The sequence below is a fragment of the Microcaecilia unicolor genome, chromosome 5 (assembly GCF_901765095.1).
Source record: "Microcaecilia unicolor chromosome 5, aMicUni1.1, whole genome shotgun sequence".
In the NCBI taxonomy this organism is placed as follows: Eukaryota; Metazoa; Chordata; class Amphibia; order Gymnophiona; family Siphonopidae; genus Microcaecilia; species Microcaecilia unicolor.
This window is the reverse complement of record NC_044035.1, coordinates 89,716,404-89,741,026: the sequence shown is the minus strand read 5'-3', so window position 1 is coordinate 89,741,026 and position 24,623 is coordinate 89,716,404. Positions and strand designations below refer to the sequence as shown.

General features: G+C 43.8%; 1 protein-coding gene across 1 annotated transcript in view; it reads left to right on the top strand.

Annotated features, from left to right (window-relative positions):
- PCDH15 (protocadherin related 15) overlaps positions 1–24,623 on the top strand; it is a 1,022,916-nt gene that overhangs the window by 368,633 nt on the left and 629,660 nt on the right. Inside the window, 1 exon segment of the mRNA XM_030204966.1 lies at positions 5,690–5,798. Within this exon segment, the coding sequence (XP_030060826.1) occupies positions 5,690–5,798 (109 nt within the window).

Below are 24,623 nucleotides of genomic sequence, written 5' to 3'. Positions count from 1 at the left end.
AGGACCTTGCGAGACTGGGAGAATGGGCGTGCAAGTGGCAGATGAAGTTCAATGTTGACAAGTGCAAAGTGATGCATGTGGGTAAGAGGAACCCGAATTATAGCTACGTCTTGCAAGGTTCCGCGTTAGGAGTTACGGATCAAGAAAGGGATCTGGGTGTCGTCGTCGATGATACGCTGAAACCTTCTGCTCAGTGTGCTGCTGCGGCTAGGAAAGCGAATAGAATGTTGGGTGTTATTAGGAAGGGTATGGAGTCCAGGTGTGCGGATGTTATAATGCCATTGTATCGCTCCATGGTGCGACCGCACCTGGAGTATTGTGTTCAGTACTGGTCTCCGTATCTCAAAAAAGATATAGTAGAATTGGAAAAGGTACAGCGAAGGGCGACGAAAATGATAGTGGGGATGGGACGACTTTCCTATGAAGAGAGGCTGAGAAGGCTAGGGCTTTTCAGCTTGGAGAAGAGACGGCTGAGGGGAGATATGATAGAAGTGTATAAAATAATGAGTGGAATGGATCGGGTGGATGTGAAGCGACTGTTCACGCTATCCAAAAATACTAGGACTAGAGGGCATGAGTTGAAGCTACAGTGTGGTAAATTTAAAACAAATCGGAGAAAATTTTTCTTCACCCAACGTGTAATTAGACTCTGGAATTCGTTGCCGGAGAACGTGGTACGGGCGGTTAGCTTGACGGAGTTTAAAAAGGGGTTAGATAGATTCCTAAAGGACAAGTCCATAGACCGCTATTAAATGGACTTGGAAAAATTCCGCATTTTTAGGTATAACTTGTCTGGAATGTTTTTACGTTTGGGGAGCGTGCCAGGTGCCCTTGACCTGGATTGGCCACTGTCGGTGACAGGATGCTGGGCTAGATGGACCTTTGGTCTTTCCCAGTATGGCACTACTTATGTACTTATGAGGTACTCCGCAGTCTGTTTTCCATGGTGATGATATGTTTGAGTTTGATTTCACTTGGTAGGTTCTGGTGGTTAGGAAACCTTTGATCCAACTGAGTATATTTCCACCAATCCTGAAGTAGTCTAGAAGTCTTAGTAGTATAGTATGGTTTACCATGTCGAATGCACTGGACTTGTCGAATTGGAGGAGGAGTATGCTTTTACCTATTGCTATTTCTTGCTTGAATTTGGCCAGGAGGGTGGTTAGTACTGTTTTGGTGCTGTGGCAGGGGTGGAATCCTGATTGTGATTCATGTAGTATTGAGAATTTGTGTATATACTCGGTGAGTTGTTTGGTTACCATGCTTTCCATCAGTTTGACTGCTAGTGGGATAGATGCTACTGGGCGGTAATTGGTGAGTTCATTTGTTTTGTTTTTTTGGTATCTTTTGGTATGGGGGTGAGTAGGATGTTGCCATTTTCCTTAGTGAAGAGTCCTTGTTGGAGCATGAAGTTTATGTGGGATGTGAGGTCTGGTGTGAAGCGATCTGGGGCGGATTTTATTAGGTAGCTGGGGCAGGTGTCCAATTTGCAGTGAGTGTTGGAGAGTCTATAAACTATAGAACTATAAACTATATGAACTATAAAATGAGAACTTATTAATCATCACAATTCAGTTAAAAATTTCCTAAACAGAGAAGTTTTCAAATATTTCCAGAAGTGATTATAGTCAGTCACCTGAAGTATTAAATTTTGGACACATTTATCCAAATGCGCTGCTTGATAAGAGAACAGAATATCAAGTAGTTTAGTCCTTTTTAAGTTTCATATGGATGGAAAAGTAAAAAAAAAAAGCTGAAATTCTAGTATCTGGATTTGTATATAAAAATAAACATTTAGGGGTGGTGCCAGGGACACCCCGCTTAGAATGCAGTCTCGAAGGTTTCGAGAATAAGTTCCTCCTGATGAAGGATTACCGAAATGCGGTTTCGCATTGAGGAACACGATTGAACAAAGTCTATGCTTGATAGCAAGCTGTGGATGGGTTTCACAGAGCATCTCCCCCAGTCAAACTACAGAGTCTAGCATGGTTGAAAGCTGGAATGACATCAGAACCAGTTGAACTTGCACTATATGGATGCCACTTGTATGGTTTTGAAATCTGGATAACCCAAAAGGGGTGAATGCGGTTACATTTACCTTTTTTTTATGCATCATTGAAGAAAATCGTTGTGAAGATAAGTTTCACGGAGAATTGTCAAGATCTTTGGACTAAACACTGTTCCATGGTTTAACAAGTTGTTATATACTTTGGCTAAAGGATATCCATTAATTAGTGGCATGAAGGAGTTGAATGGACTAATAGGGTGCATGTGAGCGCGTGCTGGAGTGGTTGTGAATCTGGTAGGGGAGCTTTAGTAACCTAAAGTGGATGTATTGCTATATGATCATGTATTAATAAATCAAAGATCTGTTTTATGACAATTTCAGAGTACAAGTGTTGTATTTAATGTAAGGTTTGGTACTCTGTTTAAAGTTGTTATCCCCCTTATGTAATAGGAAGGATAAATCAAGACCAGGTATACATGTGAAATATCACATACCATATGTGATTAGTTTATCTTGTTGGACAGACTGGATGGACCATACAGGTCTTTGTCTGCCGTCATCTACTATGCTACTATCAGGCTTATTTTTGAAAGAGAAGGGCACCCATCTTGCGACACAAATCGGGAGATGGGGGTCCTTCTCTCAGAGTCTCCCAAATCGGCATAATTGAAAGCCAATTTTGGGCGCCCTCAACTGCTTTCTGTTGTGGGGATGACCAAAGTTCCCAGGGGCGTGTCAGAGGCGTAGCAAAGGCGAGACTGGAGTGTGCTTAACAGATGGGCGTCCTCGGCCGATAATGGAAAAAAGAAGGGCGTCCCTGACGAGCACTTGGCTGACCTTACTTGGTCCATTTTTTTTCACGACCAAGCCTCAAAAAACTGCCCAAACTGACCAGATGACCACCAGAGAGAATCAGGGATGACCTCCCCTTACTCCCCTCACTAACCACCTCTCACCCCGAAAAAAACAACTTTAAAAACTTTTGTCTTTTTTTTTAGAGTATGGGTGAAGGATGTCCTTCGCTATGCCTCCATCCCTGCGACGGCAGTTGAGGACATCCAAAATGTTTCTATGAGAAGGATGTCCATGCCTTTGCTATGCCTCTGACACCCCCTTTATTTGGATTTTGGATCACAAGTAGCAGTAGTGGGACTTGAACTGGCCACCTCTGGATTTTAAAACCAGTTCTCTAACCATTAGGCCACTCCGCCACTCAACTTCACTCCACTCTCTTGAAATTTGGCCGTCCCTGTGGGGGGGGGGGGGCAGTATGCAGGTCCCTGGAAGAGAGGTATGTGTGTGTCAGCAGAGGTATAACGAAGGCATGGACGTCCTTCTTTCAAACATTTTGGACGTCCTGAACTGCCTCCCCCCACAGGGATGGCCAAATTTCAAGGGCGAGGAGTGGCCTAGTGGTTAGAGTACTAGTCTTGCAATCCAGAGGTGGCCAGTTTAAATCCCACTGCTGCTACTTGTGATACAAAATCCAAATAAATAAAGGGGGTGTCAGAGGCATAGCAAAGGCATGGATGTCCTTCTCACAGAAACATTTTGGAGTCTTCAACTGCCATCGCAGGGTAAGAAGGACATCCTCAACTGCCTTCGCAGGGTAGGAAGGACATCCTAAACTGCCGTGGCAGGGAAGGATGTCCTCAACTGCCGTGGTAGGGACGGAGGCATAGAAAAGGACACCCTTCACCCATACGTTTAAAAAAATATTAATAAAAAAGACGTCCCTGACGAACACTTGGACGTTTTCACCTGGACTTCTGTTTTTCTAAGGTTGTAGATGACTATTATACACGCAGCTTGTCTGCATGTATAAAGCCGTCTTTGGCATGCACAGAGCTTGGCTGCTCTGCACTGGCTTCCCCTCCTTAGGAAGGAAATCGTGTGCAAATGAGCTAACAGCAAGCAGCTCATTTGCATGCGATTTCCTTCATGCATGCCTGTTTCTTTCCGAATCGCTAAGGGATTGGTAAGGGAAGGGCTTTTTCCATTCAGTTAGTGGGACCAGTGCACTACGAATGCTGGCTCCTCCCACGACCAAATGGCTTGGACTTGGTTGTTTCTGAGATGGGCGTCCTCGCTTTCCATTATCACTGAAAATCAGAAACGACCAAGTCCTGGGGACAACCATCTCTAAGGTCGACCTAAATTTGCTGATTTGGGCATCCCTGACCATATTACCGAAATGAAAGATGGCCACCCATCTTGTTTCGATAATACGGGTTTCACCACCCCTTGCTGGAGCCGTCCTGCAAGGACGTCCCCAGGAAAACTTGGGCGTCCCTTTCGATTATGCCCCTCCACGTTACTAAGGGCTCCTTTTACCAAGCTGCGCTAAAAGGAGGCCTGCACTGGTATAGGCATGTGTTTTTGATATGTACTGAGACCCCTTTTACCGCAGCGGGTAAAAGGCTGTGTTTTTAAAGAAATGGCCATGCGGCAAGTGAACCATTTGCTGCATGGCTATTTGTGGGAACAATTAATACTACCCATTGAGGTAGCGGTATGGGCTCCCATGCTAACCTGGCAGTAATTGGGTAGCACATGGCACTGCCCGATTACAGCTGGGTAAACACTGCTGCTACAAAAATAATTTTTGTACTGCCAGAAATGGCATGCACTGGGGGTGGAAACTACTGCTGGGCTGCTACAGTAACCCAGGGAGCATACCAGCTGGGGACCCATGCCCAACAATAACCCATTCTCACCAATTTTCAGTAAAGATAAGTGCACTATTTATTTGTGTACAGTGCATCTGTAATATCCCCACTACCACCACCCTGTCTCCCCCAGCACACAAATCTCTCCCTTTACCCCTCCCTTCCCCCCTGCATATATACACACACACCTCTCCCCAACATTCTCAATATTTCTAGCTCTGGATTGTATATCACTACAAGAGGAATTCTCTGTGTGGCTTTCTTCTCTTTGTACTGCAGTAGGTTTTCATTAGGTATTTTAAGAGAGGAAACAATATTCTTGGAGATTATTTTGGGGTTGCAGCCTTTTTGTTTGAAGGAATCAGTCAGGATTTTGTTTATCTCTGTCTTTTGGGTCAGAGCAAATACGGTGATGTCATGTGGCTTGGCTGTGTATAATGGATTTTTTTTGTATGTGAAGGGTACAAGCTGGAGTTGTGGAGATAGCTGCATCTGTCTGTAGGGTTCTTGTATATCAATGTTTATATTTAGCCATTGCTGATGGAAACTGTAGTATCTAGAAAGTTGACTTTTTCTAGGGAGTAGTCAAGTTTCAGTTTTATTTTAGATGGTATGTATTGAAGGAACTGTAAAATTCAGAGTTCTCTTTTCCCTCAGTCCACGAAAATGAGTATTTTAAGGGTTAAAAATGTCTCTTCCAGTTCTGCCATGAAGAGGTTAGCATAAAAAATAGAAAATTGGTCATTTTTTAGTTCCAGTAAAAATTACCTTACTGTGTGAGAAAAACCCAATGTAAGGACATGCTAAGGCCACTTTTTACCACATCTTAGTAACAGGACCCCCTAGTGCTTAATTCCTGTTATTAGGTAACTAAGCACCTGGAGTCTTAGTAATAGTTCTTATAATTTTAGAGCAGAATATTGTTTCTTGTTGTTGTTCATATTATTAGGTTGATAATTTGAAAAATTATTATGCAATTGATTTGCACTAATTTTCATGATTTCCATTTCAGGCACACGTGAACCCCATTAATGTCACTCCTCCAATACAAGCGATTGATCAGGACCGAAATATCCAGCCACCTTCTGATCGACCTGGCATCCTATACTTCATCCTTGTTGGTTGGTATCTGTTAAACATTTTAAAAGCTTGTGCTAAATATGGCAATATGAAAGAGATAATGTAACAACTATTTTTTCAAAGTCCTATACTGCATGAATGCCTATCCATAGTAAGAGCAGTACAGAAACAGCCAGTACAGAAAGCTTTCTGCATGAATGAATTGTAATTTTAAAGGAAAATGGCCCAAATTTATTTCCTTGAAAATCTGTTGGTCCCTGATGCTTCAGAGATTTCTTTTCTCCCATTTTCCCCCAAGTGTAAAGTATGCAGAAATCTGAACATGCTGGGATTTCAGAATCAAATCCCACTGTATAGTTCAGTTGGGCATCTCCAGTCCTGTCCTCAGATCTGCCCATTTTCCCTAGGGGGGGGGGGGGGGGGGGGGACAAACCTTTGATAGTTTTTTTCTGTGATTAAATACTTGCTTATTTATGAAAGTCTCTTTCAAAATTACCCCTCTGCAGCTAATGTTATAATAGGGTAACTTGGCTGTGAAGGCACATAGGCACATATCTTGAGCATTTTTAATAAAGGCTATAACAAAAATTTTTCTGTGTACAATAATCAAGCCATCAGAGATTGTATATACAACAGAGTATATAAATATTTATACGTGAAAGAGGTTTCTCTCAGTTAATCCAAGCCATGGTGATCAACACCCTCAGCTCCGCGGGCTATACAAGCTTCAGTTAAACAAGGGCCCTCGTTTAAAAGCCCAGACACCAGGGGTATAGCCAGACTCCTAATCTTGGGTGGACCTGAGCCCAATGTGGGTGGGCATGCCAACCCCATCCCCTGCCTGACATCTATCTCTTGCCTCACCTATCTGTTACATTTCTTTGAAGGGGTGAACAAACGTGGATAAAGGTGAGCCAGTCAATATTGTGTATCTGGATTTTCAATAGGCATTTGACAAAGTATCTCTTGTAAGACTCCAGAGCATAGGAGGCAGCTTTGTGGGTGCAGTGGGTGCTTGAGCACCCCCAATATTAAGAAAATGCACTGGTCCTCCTGACATGCCAAGATACCAACTGGACATCCTAGGGGGCACTGCAGTGGACTTCAGAAATTGCTCCCAGGTACATAGCTCTCTTACGTTGTGTGCTGAGCCCTCCCCCAACCCCCCCCAAAACCCACTCCCCACAACTGTACACCACTACCATAGCCCTTATGGGTGAAGGGGGGCACCTACATGTGGGTACAGTGGGTTTGTGGTGGATTTTGAAGGACTCATATTTACCACCACTAGTGTAACAGGTAGGGGGGGATGGGCCTGGGTCCGCCTGCCTGAAGTGCACTGCATCCACTAAAACTGCTCCAGGGACCTGCATACTGCTGTCATGGAGCTGGGTATGATATTTGAGGCTGGCATAGAGGCTGGAAAAATATTTTTAATTTATTTTTTGAGGGTGGGAGGGGGTTAGTGACCACTGGGGGAGTAAGGGGAGGTCATCCCCGATTCCCTCTGGTGGTCATCTGTTCATTTAGGGCACATTTTTGTGGCTTGGTCGAAAGAAAAAAAGGACCAGGTAAAGTTGTCCAAGTGTTCGTCAGGGACGCCCTTCTTTTTTCGATTATCGGTCGAGGATACCCATGTGTTAGGCACGCCCCAGTCCTGCCTTCGCTACGCCTCCTACACGACCCTATGAACTTTGGTCATCCCCGCAACAGAAAGCAGTTGAGGATGCCCAAAATCGGTTTTTGATTATACCAATTTAGGCGACCCTGTGAGAAGGACGCCCATCTTGCGATTTGTGTCAAAAAATGGGTGCCCTTCTCTTTTGAAAATAAGCTTGCTAGTTCCCTCAATGAAATCCAAGCTTATAGAATACGCTTAGGCAGAAATGTATTCCACGTAGATTTTTCAGGTGCCATATATAGAATCTAGCCCTACATGCCATAGAACCTAACTGCAAGGGGGGGCATATATGTGGATGGAGCATGAGCGGGCTGTGGGCATGTCTCCCAAGTATGCATGTATTTTATAGAATACTATAAGCTACACGTCACTTAGTGCGCTTAGACATGCCACATTACACCTGCCATTGACATGGTGTACGAGGGCACATCTACACATGTATGCAGCAACACTGACCTTATACCAGTATTTTATTAATGGAATCTTGGCACCATTACAGAACTGGTTCTAAATGCATGGCATTGGGGCACCTAGACTGAGGCACCAATTTATAGATTTGCCTACAAAATGCACATAGCATACATTTGTTAAGAAAAGCATGCAGTATATACAAATAGTGCACACACTAATCAGTGAATGACATTCATATCAAACAACAACCCTTCCCTAGAAAATGCGACTGGAGGCCTTGCCTGTGTGTGGATTGCAAACTGGCTAAAAGAAAAAGGAGAGTAGGACTTAAAGGTCAGTTTTACACATGGAAAAGGGTCAGTAAAGGAGTGCCTGTGTACTATTAAACTTATTAATAAATGATCTCATGATAGAAATGAGTGAAGTGACCAAATTTGCAAATGACAGAAAATTATTCAATATCGTTTGTGGCAGGGCCGCCGACGGAGGGAGCTGGGGGGGGGGGGGGGGGGAATTCCCAAGGCTTGGCCTCCATGGAGGGCCTGGCTTGCCAATAATCACAGTGGATGTGGGAACAAAACTTTTTGTCGCCCACGGGAATGATAAAACGTTTTGTTCTCACAGTAAAAAATGTTTTCCTTCCTTCCCATTGTCTTCCTTCCTGCAGGTCTCACCTATAGGATCCTACTGCTGGCAGCGATTCACAATCAGAGGCCATCTCCTTGGCCTTCCTTCTGCAATGTTCTGCCCTCTACTACAACTTCCTGTTTAATGTCCAAGCAAGAAGTTGCAGTAGAGAGGGCGGAACAAGGCAGAAGAAAGGCCTCAGAGTCGGAGATAGCCTATGACTGTGAATCGCTGCTGGCTGCAGGAACCTGTAGATGTTACAGTAGGACAGTAGGACAGTAGTGGACAGTAGGAAGGGAGGGGATAAAGCGGCAACAGCAGGGGGAAAAAACACTGGCTGCAGAGGTGGGGGCCCAGCTTTGTCTCTCGGCGGCCCTGATTAGTGGTAGTGGATTATGAAGATTTGCAGAAGGATCTTTTGAGCCTAGAAGACTGCGCATCATAGTGGCAGATGGAATTTAATTAGAACAAGTGCAAAGTGATGTACATAGCAAAAAAATGATTCCATTTACAGTACAAAATGCTCAGTTCTGAGACAGAATTCATCTCTCAAAAAAAAAAAAGATCTCAGAGTTAATGTGGACAATTCAGTGAAATATGTATTCCTGGGGGAATTTTGCACACACAAATTAAGGGGTTGATACTCAGCCCACGGTGGTAAGTGATTAGCAAGTCACTTCCAGCTGTGAGCTGAACTAACCCCTGATATGCAATGTCAGGACATATGCAGTTCCCGGCATCGAATATCTGGGTATGACCACAGACCCCCCAACAGTTAACTGAGCACTGGCTGATACTCAGACTAGTGTCCGGTTAACTCAGCGCATAAGTGAGCCCTTTTACTAAACCGCGCTAAGCAATAATGTGCACTTAACGCGGGTATGAAGGCTTACTGCAAAATGCAGTCAAAAAATTCTGTGGTAGTTTGCCTGTCAGTGTGCACTAACTTGTGCGTTGACTATTTTTTAAAAATAGTTTTTGCTGAGACATGTCAAGGGCAGAGAATGGTCATGGAAGTGTTAACCAGCTAGCGCATTCACTTTAGTGTGTAGTAATTGGTTAATTCTGAGTTAACACAGGTGAGCTTAGTGCCAGCCAAACAGGAGGTAGTAAGTGCTCCTTCAATGAACATTAGCACACAACCTGAAGAGAATTATGAAAAATACCTACAATACTGCCATGTTAGCAATGGGCTTAGTGCACAGAGCCCCAAACTCATAGTATAGTAATTTTAATATTGATTGGTTTTGATTTAATTTGGTTTTGGTTTTTTTCAGTTTGCCTATTTATTATGTCTGTCTATAAATGAGATATATGTTTGTGTGATCTGTGAAGATATTTATTTGATTTTATATGTAATTTTTTTAGTGGAAAGTCCCTGATGCAGCCTCTGGGATGTGAAATGTAGCCACATTGGGCCTTTTTTAAAATAAATATTGAGTTGTTCTTATAGTCTGGTCTGCAATGGTCTGTTGGAGGATTGTCTATGTACAGATCATTGCATCTGTTGTTTGTGCTAACTTGAACCATTCCTTGAGCTTCTGCCCACATCCCTTCCCGTGCAGACACATCCCATACCCTTCTGCCAACCTCCCTCCTGAAAAGACACTAGAGATATCTCTCATTCCCTTCCTTAGCAGTAAATCTGTTTCTGAAATCTCTCTTGCCTCCAGCACACACACTTCAATAACTATCTCAGAATGGCCTCCACACATCCCCCCTCCCCAGCAAACACCCCACCACATCCCTCAATCAATGTTTGCCCCCTCAACATCCAGGCACACATCCCATCATAGTTTTGTTAGCTTCCCCAGCATTCACAACATTATGGAGAAGGGTTCATCAAGATGTGTAAAAGTTTGCCTTTTTCCACACCTTGATTTTCCATGGGATCCCAGTACCACAGGTTGCTGAATCCTGCCTCAGGAGTAAAGCTGCTTGCAAGCAGTGTTATTCCAGCACCTGAGAGCATTGGGCTGCAAAAGAGCAGTTCGATGCTCCCAGGCCACTAGCTGCGTATCACCACCTTGAAGCCCCTCCCAACATAAGCCCCACTTCTGACACAGGCCCCACCAACACATCCCCCCCTGAAGGTATCCCCTTGACACAGGCCCCCCTGATATAAGCCCCCCACACCCCCTCTATCACCTGATAGTCCGCTGCTGTAGCGGTAGTAGACACTACCGCTAGGGGCACTATTTTGACAGTGGCCATGACAGGGCGGATTCAACTATGCCTCTCTCCTGCTCAAAGAATCCCCTAGACCCCAGAAGACCCCCCTGTACCCCATAGGACCCCCACCTACTGCAGCAATCAGATGGGGGAGGGGGTATGGGTTTGTGTTGGGGGACTTTAAGGTGAGCTGTGTCAGGTGGCCTGTGTGGGGGCTTGTGTCAGGGGGCTTCAAGGGGGGACCTGCAGCTTGTGGTCTAGGCAGCTGTTTTGCAACCTGATGCTCCCGGATTGTAAAATAACCCCAGCTTAAAGCTGGGGTTATTTTACCATCAATCTGAGGCCCTAATGTGACTGGCGGTGTATCACCGCAAGTTGCGTTATAGCATTAACATAGTGATGAGATGCAAAACATGTATTTGCATATTTTGCATCTCATCACTAACATGGGACGAGTTAAAAAGCACTGCGTTATTTTTAGAACAGCAGCATTAGGGCTGCTTAAGTTGTGTTAAAGGACATTTAAAGGACACCAAAGGACATTTAAAGGACACCAAACAACCTCCAGGTTCAAATACAGCAATAAGACACAGCACAGCAGAACATCAGAACACAATGTGACTTGCAACCCTCTCCTGTTGAGTGCCGGGGCAGGAGAGGTCCCAGAGGAAATGAACAGAGCAAGCTGTTCAGTGTGATCCAAGGGTAGGAGAGGGCTCATAGAGTAAGTTCAGTGGGCTTAGCCATGCCAGTTGCTGTACTTTCATGGACCCTGTTCATAATTCTGCATTGGAAGTGCTGAATTCTGTACTCGGTGTGCGGGAGGGGAACTGCACAAATTCTGCATTGTTCAGTTCTGCAGAATTATCCCCAAGAGTAAATGTTCTGCCCAGTGGGCCATGGCTGCTAGAAAATCAAATGGAATGTTAGTGAATATTTGAAAAATGATAGAGAAAAAAAAACCCTGATGATATCATTATGTCTTTCTATATGCCCCTGGTGCAACCACATCTTGAGTATGGGGTACAGTTCTTGTTATCCATCTCAAATAAGATACAGAAGGATTAGAAATGATTCAGAGAAGGATGGCAAAATGATAAAGGGATAGAACACTTCCTCTATGAAGAAAGGCTAAACAGGTTAGGTCTCTTCATCGTGGAGAGTAGAAAACTGAGATGGGATATGACAGAAATTTATAATATCATGAATGGATGGAACAGTTAAATAGGTAACAGGTCTTTAACCTTTCAAAATACAAAAATACAAAACACAAAAACAAGAAAGCAGTTCTTGAAACTAATGACCAGCAGATTGAAAACAGAGTGTTTCATGCTGTGGAATCTGTTGCCAGAAGATGTCAAATTGACTAATATATTAGGGTTTAAAAGAGGTTTTGACAAGTTTCTGGAGGAAAATGCCATTAAAAATTATGTCGGGTAGGGTTTGGAAAGCCATTACTCATTCCCTGCAGTGAAATATAAGAAACATATCTACTTTTTTTGATCTGCTGGGTACTTACAACCCAGAATAGCTGCTGTTGGATACTATGCTTGTTGAGCCTTGGTCTGACTCAAAATGGCTTTTCTTATGTTCTTATGTAATGTTTCCTACAATCCTATATATTAATTTCCACCTCCAACGTTCTGAAGCTGGCTCCCGTGGCACTGAAGGGTTCGTAGGGTCCATGCGGTTCGTGCTGCCTGTAACCATCTGTCTCACTGTCCCGCCCTCACGTCATAACGTTATGACGTCGAGGGCTGAACACTAAGAGGGAAGGGGACACAGGCAAAGCAGCGGAACGTCAAACATGAGGGTGTCGTTATTGTCCCTCCCTTCCTCCCTCCCTCCATCCCTTCCAGTTCCAGGCCCCCTCCCTCCGATGTTTAAAAGTCATCTTCACTTACCAAGTCAGGGTTACGGCGGCCGCCAGCAGCGGTAAAACACATGCAGCCTTGGCCCTTTTCTCTCTCTCAGCTGTGGTCCTGCCCTTGCAGAAACAGGAAATGAGGGTGGGACCACAGCTGAGAGAGAGAAAAGGGCCGAGCCTGCACGCCTTTTACCGCTGCTGGCAGCCACTGTAACCCCAACGAGGTAAGTCAAGATGACTTTTAAACTTCGTAGGGAGGGGGCCTGGAAATGGAAGGGAGGGAGGGAGGGAAGGACAACGACCCTGGAACTGGGTGGGAGGGAGGGAGGGAGGGAGGGAGGGGGGGGACCCTGAAACTTGGAGGGAGGAGAGATCCTGAAACTCGGAGGGAGGGAGGGGGGACTCTGAAACTCAGAGGGAGGGGATGCTGAAACTCAGAGGGAGGGAGGTGGGGGAACCTGGAACTCGGAGGGAGGGAGGGGACGACCCTGGAACTCAGAGGGAGGGGATGACCCTGGAACTCGGAGGGTGGGACGGAGGGGATGACCCTAGAATTCAGAGGGAGGGGATGACCCTGGAACCCGGAGGGAGGGGATGACCCTGGAACTCAGAGGGAAGGAGGGGACGACCATGGAACTCGGAGAGAGGGAGGGAGGGGGGATGACCCTGGAACTCGGAGGGACAGAGGGAGGGAAGGGGGATGACCCTGGAACTCGGAGGGAGGGCGATGACCCTGGAACTCGGAGGGAGGGGGACCATGGAAGTGGGCAGGAGAGAGGGAGGGAGGGAGGGGGATGACCCTGGAACTGGGAAGGAGGGGAGGAGGGGGGCGCCCCTGGCACACACTCTCATTCTCACACACACACACACTCTCTCACAGACACACTCGCACCCAGTCTCACTCTCTCTCTGTCACACACACACACTCGCACATTCACTCTCTCTCTCTCTCACACACAGTCACTCTCACACACACTCTCTCAAACACACACACTCCGAGGAAAACCTTGCTAGTGCCCGTTTCATTTCTTTCAGAAATGGGCCTTTTTACTATTTTTTTGTACAAAAACTTTGGCATGCTATGATGCCATTCTGGTATCTCTATAGTAATTCCCATAATCTGTAAATAGATGTCATTATTTAAGTTGAAGTTGTTGTGGATCAAAATGAACGTACTTTTGGAACAGTTTATGCTGTGTACTGGAGTTCAGAAAATATGTCTTTAGGAGTTTGCAACATACAGCTATGCCATCTGCACAAGGAATGTTGATGTATAATGATTCCATATCCATTGTGGCATGGAGAGTATCAGATAGTAGCTGTTTGAGTTTCTTTAAGTTCTTTAGAAAATCTGTAATATCTGTAGGGAACTGATTCATCTTTTTATTAAGTGCTCGAGGAAGCCCTTCTACTAGTCCAGATATTATCTCTGTGAGTGTACCAACACTGGTTATAATAGGTCTGTCAGGGTTCCCAGGTTTGTGAATTTTAGAACATGGCACAAGGTGGATTGCTTGGTATCAGCTGAAACTGTAGTTGCTTTTATATTGATGACAATTTTTAATTGTTTCGTGTACTCCTGTATTTGAATGTTTTGTGTTTCTTGTAATATGTATTAGTTAAAAGTTCTTTATACCCCTCTTCTATATATTTCTATAGAATGTATGCATTTTTATACCACTTTTCTTCATAGGCTTTCATAGTGTGGTGGCAATTTTCACTAAGAGAATAGGTATAAGGTATACAAATATTCGGTAGTTGAACCATATAGTTTCTTTTTGAAAATTCACCTAATACAAGCTACATGTATGTTCATATTTATTTTTTCTGGGTTGGGTTAAGGAACATAGGGACCCTTTTACTAAAGGATTGCCGCATGGCAACCCAGAACTACCCCCAGCCCAACGTGGGCACCAGCGGTAGTTCCGTCTTGAGTGCTCACCATTTCTGGTGCTACAGAAAATAATTCTGTAATTTCTAGCATGGCGCTTACCTTGTGGTAATTAGATAGTGCCGTGCCCTGCCCAGTTACCACCGGGTTACCACGGGATCCCTTGCTGTTACCTCAATGAGTGGTGGTAACGTGGAGGGGCATTTTCAAAAGGGACGTCCAAGTTGCGATTTGGATGTCCTTGCAAAATGTCCAAATCCAGGGGCAGGGATAACCGTATTTTCAAAACAAAATAGATGTCCATCTTTCATTTTGAAAATACTGTCAGGGACATCCAAATCCTTAAATTTTGCCATCCCTAGATTTGGATGTCCCTAGACATGGATGTTTCTGATTTTTGGCAATTTTTGAAACCACAGATGTCCATGTCAAAAATGACCAAATGCAAGCTATTTGGTTGTGGAGAAGCCAGCATTTGTAGTGCACTGGTCCACCTGACATGCCAGGACACCAACCGGGCACCCTAGGGGGCACTGCAGTGGACTTCATAAATTGCTTCCAGGAACATAGCTCCCTTACCTTTTTTTTTGTTATATTTGTACCCCGCGCTTTCCCACTCATGGCAGGCTCAATGCGACTTACATATACAGGTACTTATTTGTACCAGGGGCATTGTGTGCTGAGCCCCCCAAACCCACTACCCCAACTGTACACCACTACCATAGCCCTTATGGGTGAAGAGGGGCACCTAGATATAGGTACAGTGGGTTTGTGGTGGGTTTTGCAGGGCTTCGCTGTTTCCTCCACAAATGTAGGGGGGGATGGGGCTGGGTCCGCCTGTCTGAAGTGTACTGCACCCACTAACACTGCTCTAGGGACCTGCATACTGCTGTCATGAACCTCAGTATGACATCTGAGGCTGGCATAGAGGCTGGCACATATTTTTAAAGATAATTTTTGTGGGTTAGAGGGGGTTGGTGACCACTGGGAGTAAGGGGAGGTCATCCCCGATTCCCTCCGGTGGTCATCTGGTCATTTTGGACACCTTTTAATGCCTTAGTTGTAAGAAAAACAGGTCCAGGTGAAAACGTCCAAGTGCTCGTCAGGGACGTCCTTGTTTTCTTCGATTATGGGTCAAGGACGTCAAAGTGTTAGGCACGCCCAAGTCCCACCTTCGCTACGCCTCCGACACGCTCCCTTGAACTTTGGCCATCCATGCGAAGGAGTGCAGTTAAAGACGTCCTAAATCGAGCTTCGATTATACCGATTTGGACGTCCCTGGGAGAAGAACATCCATCTTCCGATTTATGTCGCAAGATGGACGTCCTTCTCTTTTGAAAATGAGCCCGATAGTAACATAGTAGATGAAGACGTGTACGGTCCATCCAGTCTGCCCAACAAGATAAACTTGTTACATATGGTACGTGATACTTTATATGTATACCTGGTCTTGATTTATTCTTATGATTTTCAGGGCATAGACCGTAGCAGTATGCCCAGCACTGTCCTTGTTCTAAAATTTCTGAAGTTAACGTCAAAGCCCTTGAACAGCTCCACTCCATCCCATTCAAACCTATTCAGCCACGATCAGGGCACAGACCTTAAAAGTCTACCCAGTGCTGGCCTTGTTCTCCTACTTCTGAAGCTGAAGCTGTCTAAACACAATCAGAGCACAGACTGTAGAAGTCTGCTTAGTACTGGCTGCACTTCCCAATTACCAATGTTGCTTCCTGATCTTCGTTAAGCTTTTTTGAATCCATTCCTTCTAAAGAGTATTCCTTTATGTTTATCCCATACTTTTTTACATTATGTCAGTGTTTTCATCCATGGGAGGGCATTCCAAGGGTCTACCTGCTCCCCCCCCCCCCCCCCCACACACACACATATGGCCACATGGTAAGAATAGTATTACTGCATGATCATGTATTTTTAAGGGGCTCTTTTAACCGCAGATTGGTAAAAGGACCCCATAATTTTCACTGTAGCTGATTAACTCAATAATTTATTTGCTAGATCTGTTAAAAACCTTTTCTACTGCGTTTGGGTTCTGCTGCATTTGGTTTTAGCAATTATATAAAAAAAAGGAATCTATTCACTCTGGAATTTTGCCTTGGGTGCTGAAAGTGATGAATCATTTCTACTTCTTGTCATTTCAATAGTGCCTGTCTATGTACGTAGTGCTTATTAAAGTGGTTTGTGGAAGATTTCAAACAAATGCTGTAATTTACTTTAGTACCTTAGTACTTTCACAGACCTTGCTAGCTGCTGTGCTTCTAAACAAAAAAACCTGGATATGAAATATTTGGTATAGAGTTAAATTGTTTTTAGATTGATGATATTTTTCCACCATGTCCATTATTTTATTCTGTGGCCTTGTGGTGTAATTTTGATTTTAATTTCCAACTCTCTGCTTATTCACTGGTGATATCAGTACATAACTATATTTCAAAATGGAAAAGGACAACGCAATTCTATTAGTCTTACTTGACATTTTTGCAACTTTTGATACTCTTGATTGTGTATTTTAATCACCGGTTTTAGTAGGATGAGTACAGGGGAATTGAGTTTAAGCTGGTTTACATCTTTTATGACAATGATTATTTTTTAACAGGCAAAACTTGTGTAACAGTTTATGAAGAAGCCATTTTGCCAGTAACTTTGCTAGCTTTCAAATTGAATGCTGTAGGTTCCGTTCTGTCACAAGCACTTTTTAATTTGTCTGTGAAGCTGCTGGATACAATTTTAAGTGCCCTTGGAGTATCTCTTTTTTTTAAATTTATGCAAATAATATACAGCTGTACCTTCTAAATGGGAAAGGTTAATTAAAGCAGTCACTAAATTGGAGCAATACTGGAAGTATCAGTGAATTAAGCAAATGTGAATAAACTGGTCTTGAACCCTGGTAAAGCCAATGATCTAATGGTGGCAAAACCTTTTTGTGTGAATATGAATAATCAACTAAGAAATTGTTTTTTACCATTTTAATTTAGAGGTAATTTTAGATTCACCTTTCACCTTCTTTATAGCAGGCCTTAAGAGCACATTTTAGCACTGTTGACACAGAGCCTGTTCTAAAAACATCAGGAATGGATGTGTATGGTTTGGTTATGTGTGCCAGGAGCATCCATTTTACAAAAAAGAATGTGGATAGCATCAACAGAGGGAACACAGCTACACAGATGTCAGCACATAAACGTGTATTTAGGTTTTTCAGAACAACAAGAAAACAAGCAAAAAGGGGCCTTCAGAAGTGGAATAATCATGAGTCCTTTATTCATAAGACCCAACACGGGCCGCGTTTCGGCACTCACGCACCTGTGTCAGGGGTCAAATGGAGTTCAACTCTCTTAAACAAACTTAGGGTCCTGTTTACTAAGGTGCACTAGCATTTTTTAGGGTGCATTAATGTTAGAGATACACAGGAATATGTGGGTGTCTCTAACTTTAGCGTGCGTTAAAAACATTAGCATGCTTACAGCGCAGCTTAGTAAACATGGCCCTTTAGGATGCTATCAAAAAAGAAAACCGCATCTCAAACTGCTCGTCTTCAATAGTAAACAGTAAGTTTGAGACGCGGTTTTATTTTTGATAGCACCCTAAGTTTTGTATAAGTGAGTTGATCTCCATTTGACCCCTGACGCAGGTGCATGAGCGCCACAACACGGCCCATGTCAGGTCTTATGAATAAAGGGCTTTTGATTATTCCACTCCTGAAGGCTCCTTTATGCTTTTGTTTTCTTGTTGTGCTTGTCTACATTTTTGGACCCCCTCTTTTTGTTATTTGATGTATTTCAGAAACTTAAACTTCTATGTTTCTCCAAGCTGTCAGAGAGATCAATATCATTCCCCACTATTTCTTTTGGTTGGGACAGGGGATTAAAGGTGGCACCTTCTTCTAATTCAGGGGTTCTCAACCCAGTCCGAGGGACACATCTAGCCAGTCAGATTTTTGGGACCTAATATGCATGAGATAATTTGCATGCACTGCTTCCATTGTATGCAGATCTATCTCATACATATTCATTGTGGGTAGGTGTGTCCCAAGGACTGGGATGAGAACCATTGCTGTAATCCCTGTAATAGAGTACTTCTTAAAACAAGCATTTTTATTTATTTATTGTTTGCTTTATTTACACATTTATAGTCCTCCTAGGTAAAGCAGATTACAAAATAAGCACACATACTTATTCATAATGAAATAATAAAACATCAGCCAATGAAATGATAAAATAGTGGGACCTCATACCAGAAAACAATAAAGAGAAATACCACACAACATATAGAGCATATACCCTTCATACTGCAATCAACACTTCAGCCATAGTTCAAAAACTATAGTATGCCCTCCTCCTTAATATGTTACAGAGAGTCTTTAGCTTAAGTTCCATGGGAGGGGCATGGGCAGGTCAGGGACATTCACTATAGATGCTCACAATATTATAGAATTTGGAGGATCTACGCCTAACTTAGCACAAGTATTTACACTAGGTTTCAATTGATGTAAATCCTTATGCCCAATGTTGGGTGTGGATCACGGTGCTACACACTATTCTTTACATAGCACTCGATTCGGAACGCTGTTGATACAGTAGCGCTCAGTGCACATTTTTTGTGCCCAAATTTGGGCATCATTTACTGAATCTACTCCTTTGTGCCTTCTGAATGTAAGGGTATGCTTGGTCTATAAATCTTCCAAATAGTGCACAAATAAAAGGGAGCATCTTTGCACATGCTAATGATCCCTCTGACTCTTATGCTTCGCAGTTTCTTGCTTTAACATCCTCTTTCAATCTTCAACTGTGCTCCACTGCCCCCACTCACCAGAATGGCCACTGTCTTGATTTATCCTCTTCTCAAACTGCTCACTCTCCAGTTTCTGTGCCTCAACTCTTCCCCTCTCTGACCATCATCTGATAACTTTCACACTTAAACACCCTCCTCCCCAGTCCCATCCAATCTTAACCAATACATTTAGGAATCTTCAGGCTATTGACCCTTCTACTCTGTCCACCAATGTTTCAAATTTCTTCTCTACCACTATGTTATCCAAGTCTGTCAATGAGGCTGTCTCTTTTTATAATACTATTCTCTCCTCTGCTCTGAATACTCTCGCTCCTCCCATTCCCTGTTCTGTAAAACGTACCAAACCCCAGCCTTGGCTGACCTCTAGAATCCGCTACCTACGTTCCTGTGCCAGCTCTGCCGAACGCCTTTGGCTGAAATCCTGTGCCCATGCTGACTTTATATATTTCAAATTCTTGCTGACCTCCTTCCAGTCTGCTCTTTTACTTGCCAAACAAGACTATTACATCCATTTGAAAAATTCTCTTGGATCAAACCCTCGACGTCTCTTTGCCACACTGAACTCTCTCCTCAAAGTGCCTTCACCTCCAACCCCCACTTCACTTTCCACCCAGACTCTGGGCTGAGTTCTTTCATGATAAGGTTCACAAAATTAAACTTGAATTCTCAACCAGGTCACCTCCACCTCTCTTTCCCTTAGTCCATTCTCTCAACCCTCCAACCTCTGCCTCCTTTTCTTCCTTTTCTGAAATCACTGAAGAGGAAACTACAAATCTTCTTTCCTCCTCAAAACTAACTATCTGTTCCTCTGATCCTATTGCCACCCATCTATTTAACACTATCTCTCCTACTGTCATCCCTTTTATCTGTCATATCCTCAATCTTTCACTGTCCACTGTGGCTGTTCCTGATGCCTTCAAGCATGCCGTAGTCACACCACTCCTTAAAAAACCTTCATTGGACCCTACCTGTCCTTCCAACTAGTGCCCCATCTCCCTCCTCCCTTTCCTATCCAAGATACTTGAACGTGCTGTTCACCGCCGTTGCCTTGACTTTCTTTCATCTCAAGCTATTCTTGATCCACTTCAATCTGGCTTTTGCCCCCTTCATTCAACTGAAACAGCGCTTGCTAAAGTCTCCAATGATCTGTTCTTGGCCAGACCCAAAGGTCTCTATTCTATCCTAATCCTTCTCGATCTATCTGCTGCTTTTGACACTGTTGATCACAGCCTACTCCTTGATACGCTGACCTCACTTGGATTTCAGGGCTCTGTTCTTTCCTGGTTTTCTTCTTATCTCTCCCAGCGTACCTTTAGTGTATACTCTAGTGGATCCTCTTCTACTTCTATCCCACTGTCAGTTGGTGTACCTCAGGGATCTGTCCTGGGACCTCTTCTTTTCTCCATCTATACTTCTTCCCTTGGTACTCTGATCTCATCCCATGGTTTTCAGTATCATCTTTATGCTGATGACTCCCAGATCTACCTCTCCACACCAGAAATCTCAGCTGAAATCCAGGCCAAAGTATCAGCCTGCCTGTCTGACATTGCTGCCTGGATGTCTCAGCACCATCTGAAACTAAACATGACCAAGACTGAGCTTCTCATATTTCCCTCTAAACCAACCTCTCCTCCTCCCCCATTCTCTATTTCTGTGGATAACACTCTCATCCTTCCTGTCTCATCAGCTTGTAACCTTGGGGTCATCTTCGACTCCTCCCTCTCCTTCTCTGCACATATTCAGCAGACTGCTAAAACCTGTTGTTTCTTTCTCTATAATATCAGCAAAATTCACCCTTTCCTTTCTGAGCACACTACCAGAACCCTCATCCACACTATTATCACCTCTCGCATAGACTATTGCAACTTGCTTCTCACAGGTCTCCCACTTGGCCATCTCTCTCCTCTTCAATCTGTTCAAAATTCTGCTGCACGACTAATATTCTACCAGTGTCGTTATGCTCATATTAGCCCTTCCTCAAGTCACTTCACTGGCTTCCTATCCGTTTCCGCATACAGTTCAAACTCCTCTTATTGACCTATAAGTGCATTCACTCTGCAGCTCCTCAGTACCTCTCCACTCTCATCTCTCCCTACATTCTTCCCTGGGAATTCCATTCACTGGGTAAATCTCTTTTATCTGCACTGTTCTCCTCCACTGCTAACTACAGACTCTGTTCCTTTTATCTTGCTGCACCATATGCCTGAGCTGGTACGTCAAGCTCCATCTCTGGCCGTCTTCAAATCTAAGCTAAAAGTCCACCTTTTTGATGCTGCTTTTAACTCCTAATCCTTATTCACTTGTTCAGAACCCTTATGTTATCATCCTCACTTTAATATTCCCTTATCTCTTGTTTGTCCTGTTTATCTGTCCTAATTAGATTGTAAGCTCTGTCAAGCAGGGACTGTCTCTTCATGTCCAAGTGTACAGTGCTGCGTACTTCTTGTAGCGCTTTAGAAATGATAAGTAGTAGTAGTAGTACACAGCACTGTGGGGCCGTTTTACAGAGCGGTGGTAAGCCCAATGTTGGCTTCCTGCTCGCTGTTCTGGGACTACTGCTGGTCCAACATGTCTACTACCAGCGGTAGTCATGCCCCAAGCACGCGCCATTTCCAGGGGGGGGGGAACCCAGGAAAATGGTTTACGTGGCAATATCCCGGCAGCAATTGAATATTGTCATGTGCTGCCCGGTTAGTGCTGGGTTACTGTGGGAGTCTTTATCGCCACCTCAATGGGTGGCGGTAAGGGCTCCGTGCCACATGGCCAGGCAGTAAGAGTTCTCTTACCACATGGCCATATGGTCTGGGGGCTTTTTTACACGCTACGCTAAAAAGGGCCCTGGCACATGGGAAAAACAGCCCATGCTGCTAACACAGGGCTCTTTTTCCCTGCATAATCTGAAAAACATAATCTGAAAAAATACAGGTAACCAATGTAATGGGTTCAGAAACAGTATATGTGGGAATGATGAGGTGTTATAGTTTTTGAATGAGAGGCAACATTTTGAACCAATTGCAGGTCTTTCAAACTCTGCTGCAATAATACAAAATATGGAGGGTTACAAAATTCTATTCAGTTGCATGCTAAAAGATTTCTAGAATAGTACTTAGCAAGATGTGCATGTAAATCCAAATTATTGCCAATTAGCACAAATAATTGAGTATTAGTACTCAATTATTGGTGCTAATTGGCTTGTTACTCAATTAAATGGCTCCCACAAATTAGGTGTGCACTCAAATTTGCTCACACAATTTTGGATGCCATACGTAGAATCCAAGAGATTATGGGGGATTATAGTATAATCAATTATTTTATATATTTACAAAGTATGTAAAAGATTACTGACTGCATTCTAATTGTAAACCAATTAAGGGCATTTAGATTAGAAGTGGTATATTAAATTGAGGACTTCTATTACAAAGCTACGTTAGTGATTCCTGTGTGGCAAATTAGAGGAAGCCCATTCAATTCCTATGGGTTTCCTCTCAATTGCCACACAGGAATTGCCTGCATTGCTTTGTAAATAAGGCAGTGTCATTCAGTCACTTAAATCGAGGATCCCTGTTAAGAATTGCTTCCTAGATTTTCAAGGCTTCCTAATGAACTGAATGCATGTTAAAAGGCCATCCCTAAAAGCTAATTATTCAGTCATAGGTAGGTTAAACAACGATATTTCAGTGAGGAAACCTGAGCAAAAATAAGAAGCAATCTTCTGTAACTCATATCATGTTTACTAGTTTTATAGTTCTGAATGTATCTTATGGTTTAAAATCTTACTTCAGTTTTGTAAATTACAATCAACTGCACTAGTAAGCCCACATCTTCCAAAAGAAATATCATACTTCCTTGTTGGATTGGATTCGAAAACTCAGTGAGGGATAATCTTCAAAATGAATCATGAACTAAAGGACAAGTCCATAGACCGCTATTAAATGGACTGGAAAAATTCCTCATTTTTAGGTATAACTTGTCTGGAATGTTTTTACGTTTGGGGAGCGTGCCAGGTGCCCTTGACCTGGATTGGCCACTGTCGGTGACAGGATGCTGGGCTAGATGGACCTTTGGTCTTTCCCAGTATGGCACTACTTATGTACTTATGTACTTATGTACTTATTCATTGACCTAAGATGGCTAACTGGTATATTATGCTATTTTGCATACAAACAAACAAATAAATAAATAAAACAACTAGGATCCTCCACCATGTGATCATTAAAACCTTTGACGCTTTCAGAAAAGCAGAAAAAAAATCTTTATTTTAGACTCAGCTTTCTAAGAAAATGTTTCACTGTCTTTAAACTGCTGGAGACCTGAGTCTGTGATGCATCATCATCCCTTGGATTCTGTATATCGCGTTGAGATTTCCATGTGGAAATCAAAGTGTATTCCACAAAAATGTGCATAACCTAATTAGTTAACAAGATATTCAGCACTGATAATTGGATATTAACAAACAATTATCAGCACTAGTTGGCATTAATTTGAATTTATGTGCACTACATGCTAAGTGTATTCTGAAACATGGTATGTGTAAATTCTAAGTTGCGTAATTCAAAAAGTGGTATGAGCATGCGAGTGGAATGGGTGGGTCATAGGCATGTCTAAAATCTATGCACATTGTTATAGAATACACTAGGTCTATGACTAATTTAGGTGTCGGCATGTACACCAGGTTTTCCTTGGTGTAACTGCCTTTAACCATGTAGAAATGTAGGCATACTTTATAACAGGTGCTTAGGCAAATTTCATTTTGGCGCTAAGGAGGTTTTTTTACTAAAGTTTAGCTTGAATTATCTGCAGAGGCAGTGGCGTTCCTAGGGTCGCTGACACCCGGGGCGGATCGCAGATGCGACCCCCCGTCCCCGGGTGCAGCGCGACCCCCCCCCCCCCCCCCGGTGAAACGACAGACCCCCCCCCGGGTGCATCTTTACCAGCTGGAGGGGTGCCGCGCATCTGTCGGCAACACTCGTTCCCTGCTCCCTCTGCCCTGGAACGGGTTACTTCCTGTTCCGTGGAAGAGGGAGCAGGGAACGAGCGTTGCCGACAGACGCGCGGCACCCCCCCCCAAACAGGCGAAACAAAGGAACCTTTTCCTGGTGAAACGACACCCCCCGGGTGCATCTTTACCTGCTGGGGGGGGGGGGGTGCTGCGCACCTATCGACTTCACTCGTTCCCTGCTCCTTCTGCCCCGGAACAGGAAGTAACCCGTTCCGGGGCAGAGGGAGCAGGGAACGAGTGAAGTCGACAGATGCGCGGCACCCCCCCCCCCAGCGGCGTGCACCCGGGGCAGACCGCCCCCCCTTGGTACACCACTGGCAGCAGGGCTCATTTTATTCCTAAGGGCCCTGCTCCAGATAACTCGAGCTACGCTTTAGTAAAAGACCCCCTAAATTTTTAGGTGTGAAATAAAGAA